General features: G+C 35.6%; 1 protein-coding gene across 1 annotated transcript in view; it reads left to right on the top strand.

The window, feature by feature from the left end:
• The window catches only part of WDR17 (WD repeat domain 17), a 49,199-nt gene that overhangs the window by 8,614 nt on the left and 15,917 nt on the right, over positions 1-24,668 (top strand). The window contains exons 2-16 of the mRNA XM_009330691.1: positions 1,758-1,886; positions 2,971-3,154; positions 4,932-5,162; positions 9,680-9,931; positions 11,230-11,352; positions 11,696-11,883; positions 13,130-13,298; positions 15,323-15,414; positions 16,591-16,673; positions 17,580-17,666; positions 18,393-18,557; positions 21,737-21,939; positions 22,068-22,217; positions 22,329-22,459; positions 24,115-24,240. Coding sequence (XP_009328966.1) covers positions 1,758-1,886; positions 2,971-3,154; positions 4,932-5,162; positions 9,680-9,931; positions 11,230-11,352; positions 11,696-11,883; positions 13,130-13,298; positions 15,323-15,414; positions 16,591-16,673; positions 17,580-17,666; positions 18,393-18,557; positions 21,737-21,939; positions 22,068-22,217; positions 22,329-22,459; positions 24,115-24,240 — 2,313 coding nt within the window. The remainder of the gene's footprint in view (positions 1-1,757; positions 1,887-2,970; positions 3,155-4,931; positions 5,163-9,679; positions 9,932-11,229; positions 11,353-11,695; positions 11,884-13,129; positions 13,299-15,322; positions 15,415-16,590; positions 16,674-17,579; positions 17,667-18,392; positions 18,558-21,736; positions 21,940-22,067; positions 22,218-22,328; positions 22,460-24,114; positions 24,241-24,668) is intronic.

Here is a 24,668-nt window from a genome sequence, read left to right as displayed (position 1 = left end):
CAGTTGGCCTCGGCCCATCGATCCAGCCTGTCCAGGTCCCTCTGCAGAGCCTTCCTACCCTCGAGCAGATCAACACTGCCGCCCAACTTGGTGTCGTCTGCAAACTTACTGAGGGTGCACTCGATCCCTTCGTCCAGATCATTGATAAAGATATTGAACAGAACTGGCCCCAATACTGAGCCCTGGGGAACCCCGCTCGTGACCGGCCGCCAACTGGATTGAACTCCGTTCACCACAACTCTCTGGGCCCGGCCGTCCAGCCAGTTTTTGACCCAGCGCAGAGTACACCTGTCTAAGCCGTGAGCCGCCAGCTTCTCCAGGAGAATGCTGTGGGAGACGGTGTCAAAGGCCTTATGTACGAAGAGGTTTCAGCTATGGGTTATCTAAATATCCTGTGTATGGGTAGTACTTTCAGTCATGCTCATGGAACCTTGTTTGGATTGATTGAACTTGTGTGCAGAAGTGGTGAATCCTTTTTGCAGCTATTTGGACCATGTTTTGCTGTTTGGATCACCACACTGTTGCAGGCTGTGATCCACCTAGTCATCCTTGTTAACCTCAGTTGCAGTTGTTTGGCCACTAGAGCCTTCTGTAGTGGTGGTAAAGCCACAATTGCTTCTGCAGGTTCATGGAGCAGGCATTTCATCAGTTGACAGTTGGCTTGAACCTGGGACATTTGTATCACATGAATACTGGTTTCTAAGTGAATTCAGAGATTCTGTAAAAACTGATGGCCTTCCCTACTTGTCTGCTGTAAATAAATGCAACAAGGCTCATTTTGAACATTTTCTTAAATCACAGAACAGTTGAGGTTGGAAGGGACCTCTGGAGGTCATCTTGTACAACCCACCCAGGAGTTAAGTTTTAACAATACCTTTGCAAATGTGTGCATTCTTAGTTGTAGTAGAGTATGTAAATGGATCATAGAAAAATGGCCAGGCTCCTGTATTCTAAGTAACATTTTGACATTATCGTGAATCAAATACGGGCTAGGTGGATAATTGGTCTGGTCCAGCGAAGCATTTCTTGTGTTTTTGTGTTGAAGTAAGTTGTTGCCTCATTCTGAGCAGAGCTGGTAGTTTGAGACTTGTTTTGGACAGTGAAGGCATAGTTTGCTATACAATAATGCAATAATGTTACACTAAGCTTTGCTTTTTATTTTCCACAGTTTACTTCAACTTTTTTGTTAAACAGTAATTATGAAGAAAATTTAGAAAGCTTCTCGAAAAAGGATGATGAGAATAAGTAATGCATAGTTGTTCTATGCAAATGATTTTAAGTCCTTTTTAGACATGTTGCTTAACTTAAAGTATTAGCATATGGTTTATTTTGTCCAGCTGTCTTTGGGGGGGATGAAGGGAAGAAGAGAGCAGAGAGAGCATTACACTGTAATATATGAAGTGTTGAACCAGACTGCAGAAGAAAATGAAAGTGATGGACAGCTTTGGCTAGTACAAATCAAGAACTATTCAAGTTTTCATGTGCTGTCCCCCCTTTTTTTCCTCCCAAATGGATTCCTGTGAATGGCATTAAAATCCCTTTCTTGTGTAGCACTAGAGCCTGTGAACACCTGCTTGGCTTTATTTCAGATACATTCATTTGTACGTCATAAACACAAGATGTTGCTGTTAAAACATAAAGGCTAGCTATATTTTTAAGGTACATATACATATGTTATTTATGGGAACAAAAATGTATTATTCTGTTCTTTAACATTCTGTTGTCTTGTTGTAGTGTAATGAATTTCTGTTTTAAAGGCAAAAATGTCTCAAGTTAAACAAGTGGGACTTTTAGCTGCTGGATGTCAGCCATGGAACAAGGATGTATGTGCTGCTAGTGGGGACAGATTTGCCTACTGTGCTACCCTTGCTATTTATATTTATCAGGTAAGCTTATTTTTATTTAACAGGCTAGTTACATTTTTACATTGTCTATCTCACTTCGAACCTTTTCAATAAATGTTTCTACAATGCTTTTGGAAGTATGATTGCTGCTGAGATGACGTCTGCGTAAAGCTCCATCTTCCATTCAAGATACCCCTTCCAAATTATTTTTTCTCCTTGTTACAGCTAGTGCAAAAGATAGATGTAAACTTTAGATTTGAAGTTGTATGTGTCAAGAATTATTCTTAAAAGACAGGCTCTCAATCCAGCAAACACTTTTGATGAATGAAGTGCAATGATAGAAGAGTGGGTTCTGAGAGAGAAATGAAGCAATTCTATGGTTTCATTTGAAGCTGTAGTGTAACAGTAGTCTTTTGAAGTGGTTTAATCCACTGTGCAAAGTTGTGGATTCAGTGGTCCACCTTTCTTTGGTTTGGAAAAAGTTATTACTTTCTTCATTTCTGAACTGCTCAGCACCGTGGTCTTCTGAAGTTCAAGTTACTATACATCAACATGTAACAAAAAAATAGAAATGCTGTGACGTGGAATTTTCAGGCTGAGAAATATGTCAGGAAATAAAGGATACGCTTATTTTAACTTCATGAGTTATACTGCTAATAAGGATTAAAATAAAATTAACTGTGTCAGGTTTGGGCATTTGATTTTTTTTTTTTAAACTGTCCTAGGTGATTTAAGAAATGAGAATGATTTCAAACTCATTTCATATTCTATCCCATTTAACCCCTTGCAGATTACTAAATTACCATGTTACCGTCGTGCCTGTAAATAAAGCATCTTAGGATTGTGTTTGAGTGCAGTTATTAATGGAATATAGTAGTTTATAAGTGAAAAGAAGATAGACTATGTTAAAACTGGTTGGGCTAATTGAATATTTGACAACTTTTCTGTCCAAGTCAAATGCATGAGAATTTAATTTATTGAGATGTCAGGTACTAACAATTGTTAAATCCACTATAAATTCATCTGTAAGTCTAATACTGTTATATGAACTATTCTCCAACCCAACAGTACTTAAAGTGAGTTTATGAAATATGTATTTCTAAAATTAATTTTACTTTTTGTTTAGCTGGATCATCGATACAATGAATTCAAGCTCCGGGCAATTATGTCTGAGCATAAGAAGACAATCACAGCCATATCTTGGTGTCCCCACAATCCTGACGTGTTTGCAAGTGCTAGTGCAGATAGCTTAGTGATTATTTGGAATGTGACTGAACAGAAAGTTGTGGCCAAGCTGGACAATACAAAAGGTATTTCAAACATGGAGATCTATTTGATCCATACAGCTTTTTCATCCACAGGTATCAGAAATAGTTGATACAGGGTAAATTCTAAGCAGTTGGTAGGCCAGAGGTTTAACAACTGCATAACGTGATATTCTTGTCAGAGTTTTTGCAGTTCATTTTAGAAAAAAATGATAGTGCGTTTGAGTAAATTGCTCTGAACCATCTAGTAATTGGTAAAGAAAGAGGTTATTCTTTTTTCTTGTATTGTTCAATTGGTCAAGTACTTGACCAATTCAGGAATTAACTTTGTCACTGATTTCTTGTTGAACAGGGGAAAAAAAACCCATTTTTTTCCATCATTGTATAAAAGGATAAATAATTAAGTTTTAAACCTTGCGTGTTTTCATGGTAACTTTATGGAAGCGAAAGCAAATAAAACGTAGCCTTCAATAGATTAGAGTATAAATTGTCAGTGAATTTGAAAAACAGTTTTTGTTTAAATACCTTAATGCTTGTCTACCTGCATCTTCTCTCAGGACTTGAAACTGCTGATTTGGAGGTTGTCATAGAAGTCTAGGGGGTTAAAACTCTGTGATGTCACGTTTCCCTGCCCAGTTCAGATTCCTTTCCTCTGGTCAAAACTAGTACTTGTATTTCTGTTCTTACAGTCAATCTCTGTCAGGTGTCCTTGACTCCTACACTTGCATTCTTGGAAAATAGGTGCAACCCAAGAACAGTCAGTATCTCAGGATCTTCTAAGACGTTTTGGGACCCCCTACTCTGTTCTTTCCAGGGCATTTAGGATACCTCTGAAAATCTTGTACATCTTGCATATCCTGCAAAAGGAATAAATAGGAAAAAAACACACCGATTTAATCTATTCTAAAAGGAATTTTGTATCAGGTTATGTGTTAATATAAAATCTGATACTTATTTTTCAATACAGTGCTTGTTTAAAAAACTACTTCAGCCAATGACAACGTGTGAAAGAAGTGTCGTTATTATTTTAAACTTTTTAAAAGCTAATTTACTTTTAGGATAATATATTTAAACCTCCTAGTAACGCTGCTTTTACTCTCTTTGACACTGCCATATTAAAGTGTCTAAATACAAACAGTTTTGAATTTTCAGCTTGAGGGGTTTGTCTTACCGTCATTTATTCCTTCAGACACACATTATTAAATTATGAGGATAATGAGAGTTGCAGATGTTAAGGTCAAAATCCTTAAGCTGGAACGCCTACAGGTAGGTGTTAGGCAACTAAATGAAAACTGTCGTAAATCCAGAAGGAAGCTATCAAGAGTTCCCTTTGATTACAGAGCTAGCTTTCCAATTTTGTCACACATATCTGCCTCTGTTATCTCTAAATTAAATTTAATTGTGTTTTGCAAAAATAGATATTTTAATGTTTTCAATATTTTACCAGCTTAGTCGCAAATAGCTTACAGTAAAACATAATGGTGAATGGAATTGTGAATGAATGAAAGTATTGTTTACAGGATCAGGCTTATCCTCTTTCATATGTGTGATTGGCACTAATGGAGTATAGGTATCATAAAATATAGCCCATCAAGGTAGTATTAAAATAATTTGGGAAATAATTTTACTTCCTGCCTATGGATGTGTGTAGTTTACTTTTACACCATAAGATGTTCACAGAGTTGTCTAAATTTTGGTCTAATAATTTTTATGTAGAATAATTATTTCTACAGCTTTTCAAGACAATTGCTGATACTGGGTCAAGCAGTAATACACTGAATTCCATATCCTGGTTCTTATAAGGTTTACTTCTATGTTTCAGGAATTCCTGCGTCACTTAGCTGGTGCTGGAATGCAGGTGATGCAGTTGCATTTGTGTCCCACAGAGGTCCGTTGTATGTTTGGACTATCTCAGGACCTGACAGCGGGGTAACTGTACATAGAGAAGCACATAGTTTCTTGTCAGATATCAGTCTGTTTAGATGGCATCCAAAGAAAAAAGGAAAAGTAGTATTTGGACATACTGATGGAAGCCTATCTATTTTTCAGCCAGGTAAAAACTGATATGGTAAAATATTTATTTTTATATATATGTATCTCTTATTTTTGTCTCTATATATGTGTGTAATTCTGCACTTTTTTCATTGAGGTTTTATAGTGTATGTACATGTATAAAACTTGTTCTTAGTTCATAGTATTCCTACTCCGTCCATACCACAAAAATATGTTTTCTTAGATAGAGTGCAGAGCATTTTCTCCCTTTTGTGACCAAGGTAACATTGCAATTTTTGACGTACAATATACTGTTTTTTTAGGGAACGATAACAGCCATGATCTTCTACTGAACTTCCCAGCAAGTTTGTTCTTCTGAATGGACTGACTTGAATCTTTCACTTAGTCTCTTACTTTGCTTGCATTTGTTCTAGAGTCCTCTGCTTCATATTCTAGAGTCAGCTACATTTTTGTAGGTAGAAGTTCACGTCATGCTTCATATTATCTTCGTGATTCTGTTATATCAAAGACTATATGGGAAAATATTTATCTCTTTATGTCTGAAAACTGCCAAGCACATTTGTGCATACTTTATAAATAGTCCAGTACTCTGCTAATGAAGGTGTCTTGTTGATAAGCTCCTTTGAAGCTAAAATTTAGGTCTCTTTCCTAAATAGTTTTCTACAAAAACAGCTATCTGAATTACGTGGACTATTTAAATTTTTTTTTCTGGCTACTTCTTTTTCCTCCAGTAAAAACTGATTTTCAACTTTGTGAGAAAAATTGTTCTTTAAATAATGCCTTAATTTTACATAGTATTATGTTCCAACAGCCATGCAAAATTTATTCTCCTTCCGTTCGCTCTACTAAATTGTCACTCAGGATGAGTGATAGATTCCCTTGTTTCAAGGGATAGATTCCCTTGTTTCAGTAGTGCTGACTGAATTAGTATTGGCATTGGGGAAAAGAAAATCTATTTTAATATGATAACCTCTAAATATGTATTGAACTGAGACTTTTTATGAAGTTTGTCTAGAATGATTTTAATATGAAAATAAAAATAAAGGAAAAGGGTTTAAAATGTCAAAATCATGTTCTGCAAATGCAAATATAATATTGGCTAAAAAAGCTAGCAGCAGTGGCAGTTTTGTATGTACCACAATTCGAGTTGCTATGAAAATTTGTTTATTGAAAATTATCCATTACTGCTGGGGAAAAACCTACTTGCATCAGCTTGAAATTGAGATTAGGTTATCACAGAAATTTTGCCTGTTTTTGTGTTTAGGATAGTTTTCATTATTATTGTAGTATTATACATATTATACATATTCATTAAGATAATTTTAAAATAAAAAAAAATTTACCATAAAATTTGTTCTTAGCATATATAAGATTCTTGGTTTCCAACAGAGAAATAAGTTGAAAGTTTATACACAGTTGGGTGAAAATTTTTGTCAGAACTCTTTCACTGAAAATCCTGGATTTAAGTAGTGCAGTTTACTTTTCCTTAATAAATTCTTTAAAATTGAAAAGAAAATGTTGCACTTTGGCTTTTAAAAATGAACTTTTCAGGTTTTTGTTTTTAAACTGTTTAGAATTTCACTTTCTCAAAATTATTCAAGAAAAGTAGTGCACTTTCTGTTGGATCATACTAAGTTTTTTAAAGCTGAACACTTCTTTTAATGAAATGGGTGTAAAAAACTTTAGTCAAATAGGATTTTTATCTGATTTTATGTAACAAGTCACTGATATGCAGAGGTCTACTTACAAATTAATTGTCAGAACTGCGTAGCAAATTTTACTATGTGGGATAAATTAGTACAACAAATTCAGATGCATTCAAGAATAACAACCACTAATTGAAATACCATAGAGCTGCCATTCAAAGCCCAGACTTGCATGCAATAAGAAACTTGAATATTTTAATTCAAAGGATTATATTCTTATAATTAAGACAATGACATCGGAGCAATCATAATGACTTTGAAAGAATGCAGACCAGTATTAGTTTTCTTTTAACTTGCTTTCTTTACACTTTTGGAAAAGGATGAAGAATTTGTTTAGATAAAAACATAGATGTATTTAAGGATAGATCGCAAATTTTGGTGAACAGATAAATTCATTAAAATATGTTTCAAAATTAGTCAATATTGAAAAGTAGATTGTATCACTATAATAAAATGTAAGTACCATTATTGTGGTTACACTTTCGTAAATTACTTTAATATGTGTCCTAACATTCAGATACAATTGACAATGTAGGGTTATCCAAGTTACCTATTTTATCAACTTCAGGTTTCTATTTTGCAATTTATAGTCAAAATTCATCTGACTTTTGTAATTGGTAGCATTTAAAAAATAACAATACATAGAAGAAAGTGGTATCAGTAGGATGAATATAGGCCCTCTATTTAAAAAAAAAAAAGGGGGGTGGGGGAAGGGACACAAAGAATTGGTACTTCTCAGTAAGGAATAGAAAGCTAATTTTTTGCTTTGAGATCAAAGTTCAGCCCTCATCTACCTCATGTCAGAATGAGGGCTTGTTATTGAACCAGAACTTAGTTTGTCACAAGTGAAATCAATTTAAAAAAAAAAAAAATCCTATTCCTTACTTTTAAAGGTTTCAGTCCTTTTGTAGGATATCCTACAAAACACTATCTTGAGAACCTGAACGTCCACAAGTTTGTTAATTGCTTGAAAGTTCAGTGTGATTGACTTTTGAAGGCTCTAGTCTTTCTATTTAAGTGTGAGTCACTGCTGCATAATTAGCAGACTACACAACTTTTTTTTCATTATTGTTACCTACCTAGGTTTTTCTCTCCTGGCTCTACTTTCTTTTAATTAACTCCAGACTATCCATTAATGTAGCAGAACAATTAGTGTGAAGAAAAAATATGCAAGGATTTAAGATTAGTACCCTATTTTTAAAGAAATACAGTGCAGTCACGTAGAGCCAAATGTTCTGTACTAGTTTACCTTTCATTTGTTCCCAAAATAAGCACAGCTTACTTAAATGACCTGTGACTCAGTTACATGATTCACAGTGCTATGTCTTCTTTTAATGGAAAATAAAATTTAACAGTTAGGGTTTCCATGAGCTTTGCTTCCAGACTCTTTTGTGAAGCACAGGTAAAACTGAATAGCTCCTAGATATTCATATTCCCCCACCAGTTGATTGTGCTTTCTTGGGACTGAAGTGTTTGAACATGACTGGCTTTGATCACTCGAGGACTTTTTTCCTTTAGTTCTTGTAAAGCTAACTGAAAAATGACAATTCTGCTTTGTTGTCAGTTCTTGGTTTTCATTTGAATGTTGATTTTCATTCAACAAAAATTCTGGACTGAAATGTTGTTAAAGAAGGTGGGAATCCCAAAGTTTTTGGCAAATCTAAAGCAATTACCTGATGATATTTGTGATGTTATTCCTGATGCTTCAAAAGAGACAACTGCACCTTTGCAGTTGTCTTATATACAAACGTAAATGGAATGGAGAAATCAGTTTATGCTATTAGTTGTTGTGCAGTCTTAAATTATTTCCGCCATTTCTGGTAATTGATTAGAAAGTTACCCTAGATATAATGCGCACTAGTAACATTTTCCCTAGAAAATCATAATGAGAGTTATTTTAATATTCAGAATGTTCCCTAGTGGACAAAAACTTTTCAGCATTTTTTTTTTTAGTATGTATCGGAATAGGCTTTGTTCTACATCAATCATTAAGGAATATAGGTAGGTCTTGGCATTTATCATAATATGACAAATTAATTGTATTCTTCATTATCAAAATTGAAAATTAGAATAAAAACCGAATAATGAAAGATATCAATTCATTATTTCTAGAAAAGGGGTACAAAATTAGTTTGGTTTTTTTATTACAAGATCACAATTTCAGAAATACAGATCTATGTTGTTAATAATTTTTTAAGATAGTGTACAGTTCAAATGAACAAAGAGCCAGCTCTCCATAAAAACAAAAAGTGGGAAATAAACATGATGTTAAAAATTGTGGTTCTCAATAATATGGATCATCAAATGAAATATGTCTTCTGTTATGCAGGTGTCAACTTAGATATTTTAATAGCCTGTTCTGGCTTCAAAATCTATGAACGCTTCATAATTGCACACATTTTTGAAGAAGAAAAAATCTAAAGGCAATTGTTCATAAACACTTTTTTGACTGCTACAATTTTTTTTTCTAGTTCATACTGCTTTTATTTTGCCTGTATTTGCTGTGGTATGCAGATTTACTTATACTCAACTTGTATTTTAGGCTGTGCTGCAGGCCTTTACTCATGGAAGTTGTGAGGACAATGTATATGATTTAACATACTTTTCTATAGTATAGAATTATGTTAATAAAGCTGACAGCTGTTTCTATTTTCTGCTGTATTAAAAAGAAAGTTGGATCTTTAAGTCAAATATTGCAAAGCCAGCTTCATTAATTTCACTGGTGCAGACAGTAGAGCAGGCTACTAAAAATTTCAGGGAGAGACAAAAATTATGTTTGCAAACCTTGTAACTATTGGCAGGATATAGTTGATTTCATTTTGAAATAATCTGTTTTCTTGTGCTCTTAAAGGTTCTAAAAATCAGAAACATGTCTTAAGACCAGAGTCTCTTGAAGGAACAGATGAAGAGGATCCAGTTACAGCACTGGAGTGGGACCCTTTGTCAACTGACTACCTTCTTGTTGCTAATTTACATAATGGTATTCGACTAGTTGATTCTGAATCTCTGTCCTGTATCACAACTTATAATTTTCCCAGTGCAGCGGCATCTGTTCAGTGTTTAGCCTGGGTTTCTAGTGCACCTGGAATGTTTATAACTGGCGGTAAGCCTTTTATTTTCTGATTTATATAAAGGTAATAAATATAGGACTGAGTCTTCAAAATTGATGCGTCAAGTTTGACCTTTCTGTTTCTTAATATTTCTACAAATAAAAGCATTGTACGTGCATTGTAAAAAAAAAAAACAAACCATAAAACTGTAGAAAAGAACAGAAAACTACACTGAGCACTTTTTACTTATTTTGTATTTGTTGGGCACATAAACAAGTGACTTTAAACTATTTTTTATACTAAATAATATTTTCCTCATGCACACTTTAGCAACAAATATGAGAGTTACTTTGGGAATAGGAATTGTTGCGGTTTAACCTCAGCTGGCAGCTGAGCACCACACAGCCGCTTGCTCACTCTCCCTGCCCCTGGTGGGATGGGGGAGAGAACCAGAAGAGTAAAAGTGAGAAAACTCGTGGGTTGAGATAAGAACAGTTTAATAATTGAAAGAAAATAAAATAGTAATAATAATAACAATAAGAATAAAAAAATATACAAAGCAAGTGATGCACAATGCAATTGCTGACCACCTGCTGACCAATGCCCAGCCAGTCCCCGAGCAGCGGCCCCCCCAGCCAGCTTTCCCCAGTTTATGTACTGAGCATGACGTCCCATGGTATGGAATGTCCCTTTGGCCAGTTGGGGTCAGCTGTCCTGGCTGTGCCCCCTCCCAGCTTCTTGTGCACCCCCAGCCTTCTCAGTCGGTAGAGCATGGGAAGCTGAAAAGTCCTTGACTAGCGTAAGCACTGCTTAGCAACAACTAAAACATCAGTGTGTTATCAACATTGTTCTCCTAAATCCAAAACACAGCCCTGTACCAGCTACTAGGAAGAAAATTAACTCTATCCCAGCCAAAACCAGGACAGAATAAAAATGCATTGTACTAGTGGATGTCACTTCTTGCTCCCCCGCTTTGCTCTCTATTTTTAGAAGGATAAAAAAAAAAAGAATCTATTTCCTGCCTCTTTTCTACACCAGAGATGTTAGTGCTCAGGTTGAAGAACTAATGAATAAGGAAAGTGAGACTGTGAAAATATCTCATAATGAGAGAGGTTCCCTAGAGTTTATTTACTGAAGTTTAAATAACTAATGCTAATAATTATTGTTGTTAACAGTGATATTACCATGGAGATGACAGTGCCTGCTTATAAAATTCTTAGGATTCCAAGTTTAATTCATTGTTGTATTTTTACTTAAATCAGTCCTTAAACTGCATACCTCTGTATACAGTAAAAAGAGAATACTAAATTAAAAAAAAATGTTTTTGTATGTTTTTTTTTTTAAACCTCAGATTCTCAGGTTGGTGTGTTACGTATTTGGAACGTTTCACGTACAACACCTATAGATAATTTTAAATTGAAGAAAACTGGTTTCCATGGTTTGCATGTGCTAAGTTCTCCTCCAAAGAAAAAGTGTAAGTGTAATTTTTATTGTTATTCATTGTAATGGCTGCAAGTTAAGAAAATCTTGTTTGTGAATCTTGTTATATCCTAGTCAATCTCTATAAGTTTGTGTCGGCTCTGTAGTTCTTAATTAAAGTACCCTCTGGTGCCAGGGGACTAGACAAGTGTGTAAAGGATCAAGCATTTTATGAGGTCGTTCTTTAGTAGGCCAGGCGTCATACAGGAATTCTCCATTTCCTTTGTTTTTAATCTCATTGGAATACAAAGCATTTTACTCTGTATAATTGTTAATTATTAAATGAAAAAATAAAAAATAATCTTATCTGTTTATATCTTTTGCTTTATTTTGTTAAGCTTGTTCATCACGGTATCCTACTAAAAATCACCATACATCCTCAACAAGTGAGGCTGTTCCTCCTCCAACTTTAACCCAAAACCAAGCATTTTCTCTTCCTCCTGGTCATGCTGTCTGTTGCTTCATGGATGGTGGAGTGGGGCTTTATGACATGGGAGCCAAAAAGTGGGATTTCCTTAGAGATTTGGTATGTTTCATCTCTGTCTTTGGAATGACAGTTTATTTGGCTTATACACTTTCTTCTAACAGCAAAAAAACGGAGAATGAAGTCTTCGCAGCACTGTAAAACAGTTTCTATCATTAAAAAGAGTCTAAATTTCTAGGAAACAAAATTACAGTTCTGAAGTTGAAAGTAATTCTTTATTGCAAAAGACTGAATCCTGTTGGAAGTATTCTGGCAGTTTTCATCCAGAAATAAAGATTTAAGGGCTTGGGGTTTTCTTTAGCTGAAATTTTAATTTGGTGGCCTTCTAAGAAATATTATCTGGAGCGTATTCTATAATCCAGAATAAAAGTTCTAGTCAAATCAGAGAGAAAATACATGCAACTCAGATGGTGAGGTCACTCAGTTTGAAATGACAAAACCCAAATTATTAAATCTTCTTTGAAGCAGAAATTCAAAACTGGGTTTATCACATATTAGGTGAGCCTCCCCTTCACTGGGATTTTGGTTATTCTTGAGGACTTTTCTCTTTTCCTCTTTCCCCATTCCCTTTTCATTGGAAAAACTTGAATAATTTTCAGCTGTACTCCCACATGTGTTTGAACAGAGGCTGCTGGTTGGTGTTCTCTTTCCATTTTTAATGATTTTGGTCTTGTAAAGCAACGGAGGCTTAAAAAAATTCTTACATAATATCTGTTTCTCATGTATGTGTCAAGTTAAATTCTACAAATGCATGTCCTAGAAAACAAGCAATTGATGTGAAATTTCTAATGGATTGAATTTTAAACTGCAATAGAGCATAGACTATATATAGAACATAGAAAACTCAGTGGAATACTAGAAAACTTGTAGAACATGATCAACATACAAAGCTTTATTTTTTCAGTCAGATACTTTTTACCTAAATGGTAAAATTATTTCTGTTTTAAAAAATTATTTTTTCTTCATTGATTTTTAGCTTAATTTTTTTTAATTCTGTTTTTTTGCAACTCAGTTCCAATGGAAAATGCTAACGGATCCCTGGCATTGCATCACCCTGTTTTTTCAGGGTAGAATTTTTCTGTCTTTAATAATGATCTATGAAAGGGAGGAGTGTTATAGTCCAAGCTATTTTATGCCTTTTAATTTTGGCTGATGAGCCAGGTTTTTTGGAACTCATGATTCACCTGACAGGTTATAATATAATGTATTTTAGAGTTTGGTCTAGAGTTGGACTTCTGAAAAAAAATCAAATGTAATAAAAATGGATTAAATATTTGTTTTATTTAAGGGACATGTTGAGACCATCTTTGATTGCAAATTCAAACCTGATAACCCTGATCTTCTTGCTACAGCTTCATTTGATGGCACAATAAAAGTTTGGGACATAAATACTTTAACAGCGGTTTACACATCTCCTGGTAATGAGGGGGTTATTTATTCCCTCTCTTGGGCTCCAGGTAAGAATATTTTGCTTTAGGTCTAAATGTTCTTTGAATTAGCATTGACTAGCAGCAATTTGTATTATAAGAGTATTAGTTTTAGATAGAAGGGTATCTTATAAGGTTTAAACATAACTGAACTATTATCTGTGAAACCCGTAGAATTCAGTGCTTCAGATCTTGTTAAGGCTTATCCTTATGAGGAATGATCTTAGTATTTCATACTGACTCAGAATGGAGGGAGGAAAATCTCCAGAGCCTTTCTGCCATTACATTATGCAGATGATGAAAAGGCTTTCTTTGCATGGGAAGCAGCTGATTAAAGGAATTCAGATTCTTTTTTGTGCTGGAAAAAATGGAACACATGTGTTTAGTTCTTTCCCTTCCTTCTTTGTGTAGGATTCTAATCACTGAAGAGCTCTGCTTTTACTTCATTAGAATAGGGAGTACCTTTTCTGCAAAGCATCTACTTTTTCTTAGCAAACTCGCTGAAGTCAGTGGGAAGTTTTCTTCTTAAAACTGTTCTGCAACCCACTTAGGTGAACCTGGGAGTACATTTCTGATAGTTACTAATGTCAATAGTTGATGATAGGTAGGTTTTCTTGTTGTGTTTTAATTCTTTGGACAGCAGATGCATTTTTTAAAAAGTCTAAATAATTCAGCTCACTACCTCTCTCCTATGCTTTTAAACTCTAAGAAATAATAGCTGACAGGAGAAAAATATTGTGATGGGAAGCTTAATGTAGTTTGCATATGTGAAATGAATTTGCACTTTTTTCATTTCAGAGAGTCTCTTGCACCTTGTTCCTCTTCACAGATAATTTGTCTTGCTATATGGAAACTATGGCAATATGAAATATGGTGTTTTCTTTTGTGTTATTTTGTTTTGAAATTTAAGTTCAGTTTGTAGTAGTATCTCACATTGAGAGACCAGTTTGTTCACTGGGGGGGTGCTTTTCAAGCCTTGTATTCTGATTTTTTTTCTTTTAAAGTAAGTTTAAGCTAATTGGAAGTATGTGCTTCAACTTCAGTTCCCTAGCATCCTGTCCAAAAGTTCCTGTCCATCCCAGACGGAACTTTTCCTGCTTCTTTCACATCCCTTACTCCTAGAGAGTTCCTCTCCACCTTGTACTATCATTTATCTTCATTCCTAATACATAATCCAATGCATGCTACCATTTGTATTTGGTCTCAGAAGACCTTTGAACATAGTGATTACTCTCTCTTTTTTCTTTTTTTTTTTCCCCTATCCTACCTGAATCTCTTTCCATCTTATATTTGTACCTTTCTAGACTCCTCCTGCATAGATTGCCTTTTCTGACCCTGAAGTGTGGTATAAAGTAACAGTCAAAACTTTTATGTAAATATGCCATATAGGTATTTAGGAAAAGTATAGCTATATTGGGATAGAGGGTCACTGTGGTGAGGAGAATTTGGTGACTTTTGGATTAGGCCTGAATTCAGTTTTCAGGTTCTCACAATGGAGTCATATATTCAGATTTTCCGCCCTTTAGAGTGTGGTTACAGATTCAAGTACATTCTTGATGGGCTTAGGTGCTGCAGTGGCTCAAGATTAGGAAAACAAAGTACTGTTACATGTTCCGTCACATTCTTCCTGATTTGTCTTAATACTTAGGGAACTTTAAAAGAAAACGCTGTAGTTGCTACAACTTTAAGCTTGAAACATTGAGATTGTATCTCTCTTCCAGTTTGAGTCATATGCATCATGGACATTATTTTCTTGTCATCTTAACTTGCAAGACTTTCAGCAGGCATTGAGAATACTTTTTGCAACAATACAACTTCTATTTTGTCCTTTCCTCAAAACAGGAATGTAGAAGAGCAGGTCAGGCTTTTGTTGAAATTGGTATTTGTGACTTAGCATCAAACGCTGGCCTTAAACGATGAAAAACTCTTGATTGTGTGCCATTGATGTCTTCTGTTTATATTACATTTCTTGAATTTAAAGTAGAAACATATTAGTCAAACAATATCGTGATCTTATCTTTATTGTGAGATCTTACAAATCTCTTTCTCTAAAGGAGACCTGAACTGCATAGCAGGAGCAACATCCAGAAATGGTGGCTTCATCTGGGATGTCCCAAAAGGCAAAATGATAACCAGATTCAGTGAGGTAAGATGAGATTACATCTTTTTTGTCTATATGAAATGTATGTTAGTCATTCCCTCTAGTGTCAATAAAAAAAGATGGGTCAAAGTTCTATGTTTTTAAAAGGTGTTATAATATAAAAATCTGTAGAAAGAATTATGTGGGTGCCAGTTTATCTCTGAGGCAGAAGTATTTTTACTTCCTCAGACTGGGTTTGTGACATGAGAATGATGAAGCACTAGATGGTCTCCATTATCTTAAAATCGGTCCTGTAGTGATACACAGCAAAAACATAGCTGATTGTCTCTTAAACATGTAAATGTATATGGACATATAGACTTTAAACTGGGTATCAAAATGTAAAATGATGTTCTGTATTTTCAGACATAAGGCCCAGAAAAAATTTTCAGTCCCTGGACTCTAGACCAAAAAAAGCTCCATTTTGCAGCATGCTAAACAGTATGCCTTATTTACAGTCTTGCCTTGTATTACCTGAAATCTATGCAGGTATTTGCAAGTCCTGAAACAGTAGCATAATTGTTATTGGCAGAAGGAGCTATTTAATGCTGTGTTGTAGTATTCTATACTATTTTGTGTATTCTTAGTATATAGCTGTAATCTTCAGATTATACAGACATAATTAACTGTGACGTCTGCATCAGAGGACAACGGATGCTCCTTAAGAAAGAGATGGGGGGCCGGGGGGGGAGGGGCAGAAAACAAATATACATACATTCAGGAGTTCCTGAGTTCTAACACTCAGAAGATTTGCATTTGTACTACTAAACATCTTTTCTCAAACACTTTGTCTTGATACATGTTCCCCTTAAGTTTTCACATACCACAATTATTCATGCCCACTAGCTTCATTATTCCAACAAGTATCTAACCTCTATTCAAGCTTTAGGTCCATATAGTTATGGGTTGCTCATTCTTCAACTTGACCCCGTTTTGTCTCTTGGATCCTGGAGAGTATGGCAGTTTTACTGTCTCTCTCCTCAGTCCCAATTTTTTGGACTTGGATTCTCAAATATCCCAGCTATATTGGGGACTTGTTATAATGTGGTTTTGTACAGTATACTTTACTGGAAGAAAAGGGCTTGAAGCCCATAGGAGAATAAAATAAAAAAGATGAGTCAATAGATGAGAGAAAAAGGGGTGAATTATTTCTTATTGATAGGTATTTTGCATTTTTTGAAGCATGGAAAGAATGGAATCTTCTGCATTGCCTGGAGTCATAAAGATTCCAAAAGAATAGCAACCTGCAGCAGTGATGGATTTTGGTGAGTGTTATTGGAAGAAAAAAAAAATGCTAAATGCACCTCTCAAGTCAGTAAACTTTGACAGTACTATCAGTGATTAATTTTAAAACTGTTCTTACTGGCCAAAACTTGGATTATATTAATCTCCTGTACTTGTTAGGATATATTTTTCATGTTTTTAAGAAGAAAATAAAGGAAATTTTGCAAAAGGAATATTGTTTAAGACACTCCGATAGTGAAACTGAATATTGATTTTTGTTTAGCCAAGAATATTCTTCTAGGTTTCTTATCTGTAGATACAGAGGACACTTTTCAAAAGCTATCCCACTTTACCTGTCTTCATTTTTTAAATTTTTTAAAGTTTGTTCTTTCAAGGACTAGGAATCGCTATTTTAGAACAAAGTAATTGCAGTTGTACTACTACAGGTGTATAATAGTTTATTTGTAAAAACTTGCAAATGCCCATTGAGAACAATTTTGCATGTATTGTGTTTCAGTACATTTTAAAATCCTTGTTCATTCTTTTCCTTTGCTACCCATGTTATTTCAGCTCAAACATAACAAGAGCATGAATTTTAGAAAACAATCAACTTTTTTTTTTAAATCCCTAAAGATCTATTTGTACCTTAAAGCCATAGCTACAACTTAGATTTTGGGCTGTGAGGATCCTTTCAGGGAGGGAGGTACCACAGTGGACATCTTTACAGCCCCTCTGAAGGAACATGGACTCTGGAGTCCAATTAAATGTTTTCTTGGGAAATACGTAGTTAGCCTTGTAGTTGAGGGGCTGTAGGAATAAGGATTTCTCATATTCTTTCTGTATACTTTTTTGCTATCTGGCTTATTTGCACAGAATCAAACTCGACTTTTGGATAGCCTATTCAGAATGCTTTTTTCCTCATAATATTACATTGTAATTGGTTTCAGTATTATTCGAACCATTGATGGCAAGGTTCTTCACAAGTACAAACATCCAGCTGCAGTGTTTGGCTGTGATTGGAGTCAAAACAACAAGTAAGTAAAAATTAACCCAAAGAATTGATAATGTTTACTATTTAAATTGATTAACAATAAAATAACACAAAGTTATTTAGAATGTGATATTTACTGTGATATTAGAGCACTGAAATTGTTTCTGTTCCACAGTAGGATATGTCTGTAGCAGCTCTATATTCCTAGTAGTGTATTTCATTGCCCAGCATGTTAATGTGTTACTACTTAACTTTCAAAAGAGGATCCTTTCATATTGATGGGAGAAAAAAAATATTTCTCTGGCTGAATATATAATGGGGAAAAATAAAGCAGACATTCAATACCAGGAAAATGGTGTTTAGATTGGCTTCCTTTTAATGAGTGCTAAGCTGAAGATATAGCAGGCAACTAAATACACTGTGATATATGTTAATTTTGCAGATAATTCCTAATAACAACAGGAGAACTTTTTGTCAAAAAACAATTATACAGTAATTCTGTCTATTAATAGTTGTCTGTTGGGTGCTTGGTCAGACTGCAGTGCAAATACTATTTCCTGTAACTACTAATGGATCTTTATTAGTTTTTTTTCTGATTTAGTATATTTAATTGGGTTATCAATAATTACATCATAAAAAGACAAAGGAGAAGGAAAAATAAGCTATTTTTTAAAGTAAATTGCAAAATACGCATCATACTTATTTTTAAACTAAAAAAGTACTTTCAGTGATCCCAGTGACCGAGGATTTTACTATTTTTATTTTGCAGAGATATGATAGCTACTGGTTGTGAGGATAAAAATGTTCGTGTTTACTACTTGGCAACTAGCTCTGATCAGCCACTGAAAGTTTTTACAGGGCATACTGCGAAGGTGTTTCATGTACGCTGGTCTCCTCTGAGAGAAGGAATCCTCTGCAGTGGCTCTGATGATGGGTGTGTATTTCTGAACTATTAGAAAACGTAAAACCTCAAGCAGGACTATTAGAGAAACTTAAGGTCTTTAGCTGTACTGATGCTTGCACCTTCAAAAACTCTGTGAATAATGTAATAATCTAAATCTCTGCCGTGTTCAGATTCAGGCTGTAGCCTTGCTGTTAGCTTAATATAGTATTTGGACAGCAGGATAATTCTCAAAAATTGTCACAACTGCTGTAGGAATGCAACTTTCCAAATGCTTTCCCAAGGGTAGATTCAGTGACTGATACCTGTTGCTCCCAGGAATGATACAAGGAGGATACCACATGCTTACACTGTGTCTAAAGATATGGGTGCAAGACCTGCTCTTATTTCATGTCTTTCAACAGTATAATAGAGTAGAATCTGTGGAGATTTTCAATTGTTGCTAGGTATGTCTGTTTTGTTGGTTTTGATGACATTTTTTGAGGGAGAGTGCATCAGTCTGTAGTAAGCAGGAGAAAGAAATTTTCTATGACTGTAAGCCACTTCCCTGTAGAGTATACAAAACATTACTGTAAAGGATCACAAGTTTGGAGTATTGGCTTCTATTGCTTTCCCCAATATTATTCATTAGATATCTATGCTTGCAGCAAAATCTGTTAGTTCATAGCGTAATGATTCATGAAAAAAACCAACTTGACAACAAACTTTTTACGTGTAAATCCTCTCCATTTCACATGAGCAAGAAGTAGTGAATCCAAAAATCTGTCATAGTGTCATTATGAGATATTCTGATTTTATTACCAATCATGGCTATGTAATAAGTCTTGATTACAGAGGGATTTCCAGAATACAGTCACGCTTTCACTTTGAGGGAAGGGGATCGTTGAATAACTTAGTCCCAGGTAACACAGAAAGTAAGCAGTCTTCCAAGTTTATTTACTTGGTAACACTCCTGTTCATAGTCAAACTCAGAACTATTTCAGATGACCTGTTTAGCACCTAGGCTTATACAGTACATAGGAACAGTATGCAAGAGTCACACATGAGCATATATTGCTGTAGGACAATATATATGTAAATATATAAAATGGCCTTCTAACTTGTGGATTCTACTTTGTGACGCAAGGCCCATCAAATGGCCCCTTTGCAGCACTGGAGAAACTGTAATAGGTGGCTTCGCTGCCATGAGTGAGATTAGGTAACATATTTGATAATGTAATAAAATTTAGCCAGAATTACAATGATCTTTTCAAGAAACTGAACTTCTAACTTCCTAATTCTGTAGTCTGCTCAATTAGCTGTACCCAGCACCAGCAACTACTGAAAATAAAAGGAAGTGTTGGAAACTTACTTGGTTAAAAGGGAAGGAAAAAATAGTGAGAAAGCTGGTATGAATTCTTCCTCATTAGTTGTGTAATTCTGGTGGGAGTGTCACAGTTTAAGATAGTGTGGTGTCCACTTCTGCCAAGTGACAAATGCCATGTTCAAAGTAGAGAAGATAATAGAATAGAATATTTCAGTTGAAGGGACCTACAACGATCATCTGGCTCAACTGCCTGACCACTCCAGGGCTGACCAAAAGTTAAAGCAAATTATTAATGGCATTGTCCAAATGCCTCTTAAACACTGCCAGGCTTATGGCATCGACCACCTCTCTAGGAAGCCTGTTCCAGTGCTTGACCACCCTCTCGGTAAAGCAGTGCCTCCTAACATCCTGTCTAAACCTCCTGTGGTGCAGCTTTGAACCATTCCCATGCGTCCTATCACTGGATACCAGAGAGAAGAGATGAGCACCTCTCTCTCCACTTCTTCTTCTCAGGAAGCTGTAGAGAGCCATGAGGTCACCCCTCAGGTCGCCTCCTTTTCTCCAAGCTAGACAAACCCAAAGTCCTTAGTCGCTCCTCACAGGACATTCCTTCCAGCCCTTTCACCAGCTCTGTTGTCCTCCTCTGAACGCATTCAAGGACCTTCACATCCTTCTTGAATTGTGGGGCCCAGAACTGCACAGCTGGTTATGCTGCGTTTGATGCACCCCAGGATGCGGTTTGCCCTCTTGGCTGCCCGGGCACACTGCTGACTCGTATCGAGCCTGCTGTCGACCAGCACCCCCAGATCCCTTTCTGCAGGGCTGAAACTCCTCTCCCCATTTATACTTGTGCCCAGCGTTACTCCGTCCCAGGTGCAGAATCTGGCATCTGGACTTGTTAAATTTTATCCCACTGATGGTTGCCCAATGCTCCAATCTATCTAGATCCCTCTGCAAGGCATCTTGTCCCTCAAGAGAGTCAACAGCACCTCCCAGTTTGGTATCATCACCAAATTGCTAGTAATACATTCAACTCCTGCATTTAGATCATTGATAAATATATTGAACAGAACTGGCCCTAGAATTAAACCCTGAGGAACACCGCTGGTGACTGGTTGTCAGCTGGATGTAGTCCCATTCACTACAACCCTTTAAGCCCTGCCGTTCAGCCAGTTCTTCACACAGCGCACCATGCACCTGCTCATCTCACAGTTGGAGAACTTGTCCAGAAGGATGCTGTGAGGGACAGTATCAAAAGCCCTACTAAAATCCAGAAAAAGTACATCCACTGCCTTCCCTTCATCCACTAGGTGGGTGACCGTATCATAGAAGGATGTCAATTTAGTTAACAGGATTTTCCTTTTGTGAACCCATGTTGAGTGGGCCTGATGATTGCATTACTCTTTAAATGCCTTTCAATAGTACCCAGTATGATCTTCTCCATAATTTTTCCAGGAACTGAAGTTAGACTAACAGATCTGTAGTTTCCTGGGTCTGTTGGAGGCCTGTTAAAGCCATAAGAAAGATAGATCTTACAGTTTTGCTTTGTTTTTCTTTCTTTTTTTCCCCCCCTAAGAGTCCTAACAGACAAATTTATTACACATGCAGGAATATGGGCAAACTTCTTTTCTCTCACTTACATGTAAGATAATGGTGCATGTGAGATTTTGAAAGACTATGCGGTAGATGGAATAGTTTCTTACTCTGGTGAGCTGTCTTTGGTGTATTTTGTAGCCCATCCTAAACATGAAGGGCATTGGCCTCAACCTCTCCTATTACAACTTCTATAATCATATTGCAAATAAATATTCTGATAAATTTGAAGCTTAGCATATTGCTGAAGTAGAGAGATAATCATATTTCAGTAGGTGATTTGATGAACATAGGTCTTTTTATCCTGTTTCAGTACTGTTCGAATATGGGATTATACACAGGATGCTTGTATAAATGTTCTTAGTGGACATACAGCTCCTGTACGGGGACTGATGTGGAATCCTGAAATTCCTTACCTTCTAATATCCGGCAGCTGGGACTATACAATTCGAGCCTGGGACACAAGAGATGGAACATGTTTGGACACAGTTTATGATCATGGTGCAGATGTATATGGTAATATTTTTAAATTTTTTATTGAAATGCATTTTAAAATATTTTAAAATTTATGAAATAATTTATTGAAACCGGTTATTAGATGAACTTAATTATTTGACTACCTTTTTAAATGTGCTCTTTACTAGGATTAACATGTCATCCTAGTCGTCCATTTACTATGGCATCTTGTTCTCGTGACTCCACTGTGAGACTCTGGTCATTGACACCTCTTGTAAACCCTCTACAAATAAATATCTTAGCAGATAGATGTTGGGATGAGATTATCGGTAATACAGGTAAGTAAATTGTATATGCTGTTTCTTTATTTTTCTGTATGTTACTCTACTATTTTTTTTTCTTTTTTCTTCTTTTTTTAATTTTCATGTATAAATCTTTGTGTGTGTTAGATCGTGCTGTGGAATCTGGTGCTCCTCCTTTGCTGTGTGGTAAAGTTTCCAGGGATATTAAACAAGAAGTGGAAAAATTGACAGGAAATCCTCGAGGGAAAAAACTGAGGTGGTTTTCAGAATGTTTTTCAGTAAGTATTCTGCAAACTTAAGGATGTTGTCAGTGTGCATGACTTTCTCTTCTGAAGTCAATCTCCAAAACTGAAGTTTCTTTCTTCTTTACCGTTTCTTTTTCTCTCTTTCTTAAAGGGAGCTCAGAAAATATGCAGAAATCAATTCTGTCTCTTAACAGTTCTGCATGTAAAAATGTCCATGACTGAATTGTTTGTCAGTTGTGAACACCAATTTTTCACAAAGTGAAATAGGTGGGATAATTTAATTTTTGATAGGAAAAGTTTGATTTGACAAGAATTTTCTATTGAAGAAAATGAAAAGATGTGTTTTATCAAACTACATTGGAGTTCTTAACTTTAATCCATCAAAGGGACACCCTCATTACAGATAAGGTTTGAACTGCCCAAGTGTCTGTGCCAAAACTGCTGTATCACCTTCTAGGAGCTGTAGATCTGGATGACCCATGCCCCAGTATCAATCTCTGCCCTTTGCTCCATTGCACAGTAATATTTCCTATAAATCACTGCAGCCTCTCTGTGCAATTGCTTACCTGCATAGGAGCTGAACTTGAGGTAGGGCAAGGACAAAAATACTTGTTTTGATTTCTAGATAAATTGAAGTGTATGATTTAGAAATGCTGAAACAATCTTCCTCAATTACAAATCTTGACATTTCCTGTTTTATTAAAAATATATTTTTATGGAATTCCTTGTTTTACAGAAGTTACACATTTTGATGTCCCGTGTTGATTTGAGAGTAAAACTGTTTTAAGAATATTAGAATTTTCCAAGAACAAAAACTTTTTTTGATCAGCTGCGTTCAGTGCTTTTTGAGTCCAGAAAATAGTGTTGTGCTTAAACTATGGGGAGTCAAGTAAGAGCTTTAAGGGACTGAAAAAAGAGGAATAGTCTTTTTTTGTAGTAGGATCTTCCACTTTTTACCAGCTCAGAAGGAATTGGACTTCTAAACTTGTAATCCTGTTATTCTTAGAAAAGCTCCTTCAGGTCAAAGGTTTAATGATTTTTTTTTTTTAAGCTTTTAATTACTCACTCTTTTCTAGACCTCATTGAATGTTAAACCATTGTCCTACTTCTACAGAAGGATTGATTCAAGTGTTAGACCAGTAAAAATGCTTAAAATTTATTTAAAAAAAAATCACCTTGATAGCCTGCAAGATTTTGTGCGTATACAGTTATACCATATGTGTCTATTTTAAGATTTAATATTAAGATAGTAAACCAGGTGGTGGCAGCCAAGCCCTGAAGATGTTTTTTACCTGGCCTGTGCCTTTGCTTTACAGAAAACTGTAAACAAGTACTGGGGCAGCTCCTGCATCCCAGCAGCTGAATGTTGTTTTATGCCCGCAGTAGCCACCAGATAGCTTGTATTCCTTTGGGAGCAAAAGGGAAAACTCTCATGGTGAGCCCTCAACTATGTCCACACATAACCAAATACTTATGTTCATGGCTTTTGCTGTATCTTCACAGCCTTCAAGAAGACTGAAGGAGTTGTAGTATCCTGAATTAATTCATGTGTTCATAGTAAAGTTTCTAATACTGAAATGGGCTGAAATTGTATTTCGTGGAATTGACTGACAAATGTTTTTCAATGTCTTTATAAGTTTCTCTTGAACAATACTGTGATACAACTCTTTCTTCCCTAACAATTCTAGCCTCCAGGAGGCAGCAAAAATTTATGGGATTTAGTTGCTGTAATAAAAGGACAGGATGACAGTTTGCTTCCACAAAACTACTGCAAAGGAATTATGCATATGAAACATCTCATTCGATTTAGAATGGTAAGTGAAGCATAAACGGTATGTGAAAATGGTTGTAATCCATTGTAGTATTTCACTCTTTAAAAATAACATTTAATGCTTTACAAAAGGGTCACAATTTATTTCATGTCCAAAGATATTTGTGCAATATCGGTTCTCTGTGCAATAGTAGTCTGTGATAAAAATAGCAGCTAGCTAAGTCTGCGTGACTTCATGCATACTTAGTGTTAAAACGCTAGGTTACAGTTATTAACTAGAAAAGCAGTTTTCAAAATAATGAAAAGAAGTTGCAAAGCAAACATCACTACAGCTTGAGCTAAGAAGCAAGTTTGTCTTCCCTATTACATATACTGTACTTTTATATTCAGTAAAGTCAAATTATTTGGTTGTATAAACATGAAGTTTGTAGTTATGTTCAGATGCAGGGACGGAGGAATTATGTCTGAAAA

This window comes from Pygoscelis adeliae, unplaced genomic scaffold (genome assembly GCF_000699105.1).
Source record: "Pygoscelis adeliae isolate BGI_AS28 unplaced genomic scaffold, ASM69910v1 Scaffold167, whole genome shotgun sequence".
In the NCBI taxonomy this organism is placed as follows: domain Eukaryota; kingdom Metazoa; phylum Chordata; class Aves; order Sphenisciformes; family Spheniscidae; genus Pygoscelis; species Pygoscelis adeliae.
The sequence above is the reverse complement of the archived record's forward strand: the minus strand, read 5'-3'. Positions and strand labels throughout refer to the sequence as shown.